The sequence below is a fragment of the Amphiprion ocellaris genome, chromosome 15 (genome assembly GCF_022539595.1).
Source record: "Amphiprion ocellaris isolate individual 3 ecotype Okinawa chromosome 15, ASM2253959v1, whole genome shotgun sequence".
Taxonomy (NCBI): Eukaryota; Metazoa; Chordata; class Actinopteri; family Pomacentridae; genus Amphiprion; species Amphiprion ocellaris.
Window position 1 is genome coordinate 33,448,959 of NC_072780.1, and position 5,407 is coordinate 33,454,365.

The 5,407-nt window shown below is 40.1% G+C and overlaps 1 protein-coding gene across 1 annotated transcript; it reads right to left on the reverse strand.

The window, feature by feature from the left end:
* Nucleotides 1–591: 591 nt before the first annotated feature.
* LOC129350745 (uncharacterized) lies at nt 592–3,510 on the reverse strand. Its single transcript, XM_055018225.1, has 2 exons — nt 3,384–3,510; nt 592–1,759 (listed from the first exon to the last, which is right to left on the reverse strand). The coding sequence occupies exons 1-2, from the start codon at nt 3,451–3,453 to the stop codon at nt 1,218–1,220; spliced, it is 612 nt and encodes a 203-aa protein (XP_054874200.1). The 5' UTR covers nt 3,454–3,510; the 3' UTR covers nt 592–1,217.
* Between the last annotated feature and the right edge of the window lie 1,897 nt (nt 3,511–5,407).

Sequence of the window (5,407 nt, forward strand, 5' to 3'; positions counted from 1 at the left end):
TTTCATTAAACTAATAAATCTTACTTTAGACAATGTTTATCTTCTAAGTTCTCATGTCATGTTATGTTGGATCATAGCAAAAATATTCATACATTTTTTTACAATAAACATGAACAAAGCTAACTACTTGTGATGTTTCTTCCTAAGCAGTGAACATCATCTTCTCTGTCTCGCTGTCTGAGCTCAGAGACAAACAGGTGGCAGCTTCTTCTGTCTTCATTTGTTGCTTTGTGAGGAGCTTCCTAAACCCACCAGCACAGAACCAGCACATGATGAAAACTAGTTCTGTGCAGGCAGAGTCAGGACGCCCCTCAGTGGCTGGAGAGGGTGCTGTTGGAGGCAGGGGCGTCTGAAGTGGAGCGCTGACCTGGGAAACAGAAAAACAGGACACAAAAATCAACCTTTGACTCTCTGGTAACTGCTGAACTGTTGGATTAAACCTCTAAGAATTATTAGTGCTTCTTTAATAGACATGAAACCATCAATAAATAACTGATATAGGTGTAGGACAGTTCCAGTCTCCATCAGTTCACATCAACATACAGAAAGGTAACTTCAGCCCATCACCACTTTATATCCCTGTTGGTACTTTTGTAGTCTTGTGAGGACTCACTTAGTCAGCTGACTGAAAACACTCCTCCTCTCTCCAGTTGGTTCCTGGTCATCCATCCTTCTGGTCTGGTCGGTCCGGTCTTCTCTGTCCATCATCCAGGAGCTCTGTTCAGAGAACTCCTGGATGATGGATGATGAAACAAAACAGAAAGTGCAAATGTCAGTAAAATGCTTCAATTATAAATGATCAGGAACAGATATTAAATCCTTAATAAGTGCTTCATTTGAAGTAATAACTTACCTTAATTTGATGAAAGCAGCGACATGAAAGAAATAACGTTAGTAACATGGATAATACTTGAAAATGAAAATATGTGCGATTGTAATTATACTTACCTCCGATAAAGAAGAACAAACACACCTGTATTTGTCAGGTGCTCATACCTACCGTTCCTCCCACATTATCTGATGACGCTAAGACATGTGAAGGAGGATTTTTACTATTAGGTGCAGGGATCTTGATGGTTTTTTTTTTTTTTTTTTTTTTTTTCTTTTTTTTCTTTTTTTTTCTTGTTTTTTTTTTTTTTTTCCAATCCCTGCAGTAAGAAGTGGGAGCTGCCTGTCAGCTGGAACTTCTCTGCTCAGAGCTTCCACCAGTTTCAGGACTAATCGGAGTCACTATCATCTGGACTCCAAAAAGGCCTGAACCAGTTTCCACTGGTCACAGAGGAGCTCAGGCCTGACGTGGAGGGACCGGACGCGCTGTGGTTTGTGGCACCGGATGTAGATGGTCCTGGCTGCTGGTTGTCCTCTTCACTGGTCCGCTGCCTCTTCGTACCTACCTGTGCCTCCACATCGCTCTCCTCCCAGGGCCTCTTTGGGAAGGAGATGATGTGGAGAGCAAGGTCCTCCTGTGGGGGAGCAGCGGGAGCAGCGATGACTGGAGCACCAGCAGGAGGGGGGAGCCGCTGGACCAGGGGGGAGCGAGGTCGGATGTCCTCTTCTTCGCCGTCCTCCGGGTCTTCTTCATCCTCGTCCAGGCTGCCGTAGCCGGAGTCTTCGCTGGTGCTCCAGTCGTCTTCCGAGTCTTCTTCCTCGGAAGACTCATCCGAATCATTGAAGACGACGACACGGTCGTCATCATCAATGATCCAGATGAGCTCCGGGAGGCCGTTGGCGGGACGCTCCACGACGTAGTCCACAAACCCTGAGAGGAAATAAGGTCATGTTAGTACTTCTAGCATCGTTAGATATCAGGACCAAGTCAGGACCAAGCTCAGCTACATTTGTTTGTCTCAGAGATTAAACCATGCAAGTCTAAGTTCACACAACCACTACAGCAGAACTGGAAATTGCTCATTAAATCAGTTATGGTGATGGTAAACACACACTTCAACACAACAAAGTAAACACAACACACCACAGTACAACACATCACAGCAGAGTAAAGTACAACACAACTCAACACAACACAGTGCAACACAAAACAGCAAAATACTACACAACATACAACAAAACAACAAAGTACAACATGGGGCAACACAAATAACTCCCCAAGACAATGATATACAACTGAAAGCAGTACAATACAGCACAGCACAATGCAGCACAACCCAACACGGTACAACACAAAGCAGGACAGCACAACACACTACAAAACAACATAGTACAATACGACACTATGCAGTACAACACAATTCTGAATAACACAGGACAGATAGCACAACATAGTACAGTGTAACAGAGCACAACACAACACAGAACACAACACAATACTGCATAACAAACCACATTATAGCACGATGATACACAATATAATTCAATACAACACAATGTGCAGTACAACACAATACAACCCAACACAGAACATGTCACAGAACAACACAACACAACAAAAGGCAGTACTTTGCCTCTCTAATCACTACTGTTACAACCAAAACATGGCAACAGGCAACAATGAAGTCACATTGTATTACTAATTATTATTAGTGCAGCTGGTTCAGTTCATTATCACACATTCATGAAATCCGAAATAAACTGAATGTTTCCTGTGAGTGAATTTTTCTCCTCAAAAACAGCAACATCTGTTCTCCTTGAATGTTTTTAAGAGTCCTCACTCAGATAAGTAGCATGTTAACTGCATCTATATTAGTCTGTGTACATCAGATAATTAGTCACATCAGCAGTAGAAACCAAAGTAATTCACTTTGTCATTTCTTAACTCTCATGCTGACAGTTTTCAACCAACCTCGAAACTACAACCGCAAACTACAAGTCCTGAGATCCACTTATGGCTCCTCTGCGCGCATTTACGCACGACTCTTTCTACTTGTGTTTTGAATTCTGATTGGCCAAATAAACCAACCAGCAACAAAGATCCATTACAAGTAAAATAGCACAAAAAACTACCAAACTAGTCGATTAGAACAACTTATTCTCCACATGTATGAGTTTATTTGATGTGACTGAATGGAGACGGTAGCGCATTTGCAGTCTGTTATAACTACGTAAGAGAATTTTTTTCTTTTACAAAATATTCATGTGAATTTTTAGCAACTGTGATGCTCTTAAACCAAAATAACAGAGTTTCAGAATCATGACGCCAAAGATTAATAAATTAGATTAACCCTCTCCCGAAAAAATGAATACAATTTTACAATTAAATAATCATTTTACACGGAAAAAAACACCCAATAACTGTTAATCACTCAATCTGTCACACTGATTACGACACTGACACAGTATTAAAGATTTCAGAGGGACAAATCACATAATTCCATCACTAAAAAGCTACTTTAATAATAATCTGATAATAATAATAATAATCTTACCAGCAGCGTCACGGTGCACCTCCGGGGCAGCTCCCACAGGTCCCTCGATGTCCACGAGTCTGAAGTCCATTTCCAGGTCTTCAAGTAGCCTTGATTCAAGGATCCAACAAGAGTCGGTTTACAAATGTCTTCTTCTTCAGGTGTTCTTTGGCCGAAGGTTTCCTCTTCAGGTCTTCCTCCTCCGAAGTTTCCTCTTCAGGTCTTTGCTTTCCAAAAGTTTGTCTTCAAGTTTTTGCTTTCCGTAGCTGATCTTCGAACAGGTCGATCCGAGTCCAAGAGCAGGTGAAAAAGTTGTTTTCTGACATTTCAGAATGTTGCAGCCTTTATATAAGCTCCCTGGATGCATCAAAAAATGCCACATGGTGCACCATGGAAACGATGGAATTCTCGAATGCAGAAGTTCTGTCACATATATTCTGATCACCTGCCTGAATAAAGACTAGAAGTCACTCTTGTCATGAATCTTCTTCCAGTTGACTTCACATTTATTCACATGTTGTCTGTTGCATTTTGACCCAGGAGCTGCTTCAGGCCTGATTTTATTTTGACCCCAGGATCTAACATCCCAGTACCAAACACCACAGAACTATTTTATCAGGGAAGTAAAAGTAATACAGCTATCAGGGAAACATCTGAAATACCAGAGGGCGTGGTGTAAAGTAACTAAGTAAATGTATACTCAATTGCAGTGCTTAAATGCAATTTCAAGTGACTTGTGCTCGAATATTTTAACTGTATGCTACTTTCTACTTCAACAGCCCTAAATTTGAGATCGAAAAATGCTTGTTTTGTTTTTGTTTTGTTTTTTTTACAAGAACTGACACAAAAAGACTCTTTCATGTCAACGTGAAACCGGATTTCAACAAAAAATAATGCCACTTAATTAAAAATAGAAAACAGAAAGTGATATTTCTGAAACAAAACATGAACAATTCAGTCTGTTGGTATAATAACTTAAAAAAGAGTCACAGATTTGTCTTTAAATGCACATCCAAATCACAGCCTTTGTGATTTGTTGTTTATGTCATTTCGAGCTGTGACTTTGATTTTAATTCAGTTAATTATTCAGGCCTAATGCAAAGTGTTTTGTGCAACAACATAAAATCAGTAATGCTGCTCCAAAAACACAAAGTACGCTGATTTGCAATTAACAACATTGGTCAGTAGGCCTCAAACTAATGATTATTTTTCATTGTCAATTTATCTCTCCATTATTTTCTCGGGTAATCAATTAGTTGTTGTTGTTTTGAAAAATGTCCTATTTCCTGAAGCCAAAGATGTTCTACTGACTAATTAATCCTAAAAAATAACTGATCAGTAATTTTTAACAGTTGACAGCTAATCAGTGAACTGTTACAGCTTTATTGCTAAGAGACTTTGTCAGTGGGAACAACATGGATATTCCAGAGAGCAGTATTCTACATGCTTTTCTGTCAATCTAACAAGGATACATGCATTTATTAGTTTCAGAGTCTTGATTCAGCAGATTTCTGATGGTCCATCAGGGGTGAAATTGTAGAGTTTTTACTAATTAAATACATCTCGTATTGCTCAGTAGTACCATCCAGTGTTCCATGTTGAGTAGTACGTTGGTACAGTAGTTCTGTTTTGAACCTCCTCAGAGGTTCCATAGCGCCCTCTGGTGTTAAACTGATCCAGGAGCTGCATTTATGATCTTGTAGTCAAAAATGTGGGATTATAGAAAGTGAGGGGAAAAAACTACTTCGTCCTCTTTAACTCTGCTTGACTGAGAAAGACTCACTGGAGATCTTTTTCTCATCCACTGGTCTGAGTAAAGGAAGAACGTGACACCACACTCACTACGACCTTCATCCCATCCAAAAACAGATAAACAACTGTAGATGAAATAGCGGCTTTTTTCTTGAACCACCTCCTGCCTTTCCTTGTTCTCCACAAACACTGTAAACATGTTGTGCATGCAGGAAACCATTTTGCATTGTTTCTGAAGAACTCAAGAAGTGTGTCAGCAGCACCACCAAGTGTCTGATTTCATGCAGGACATG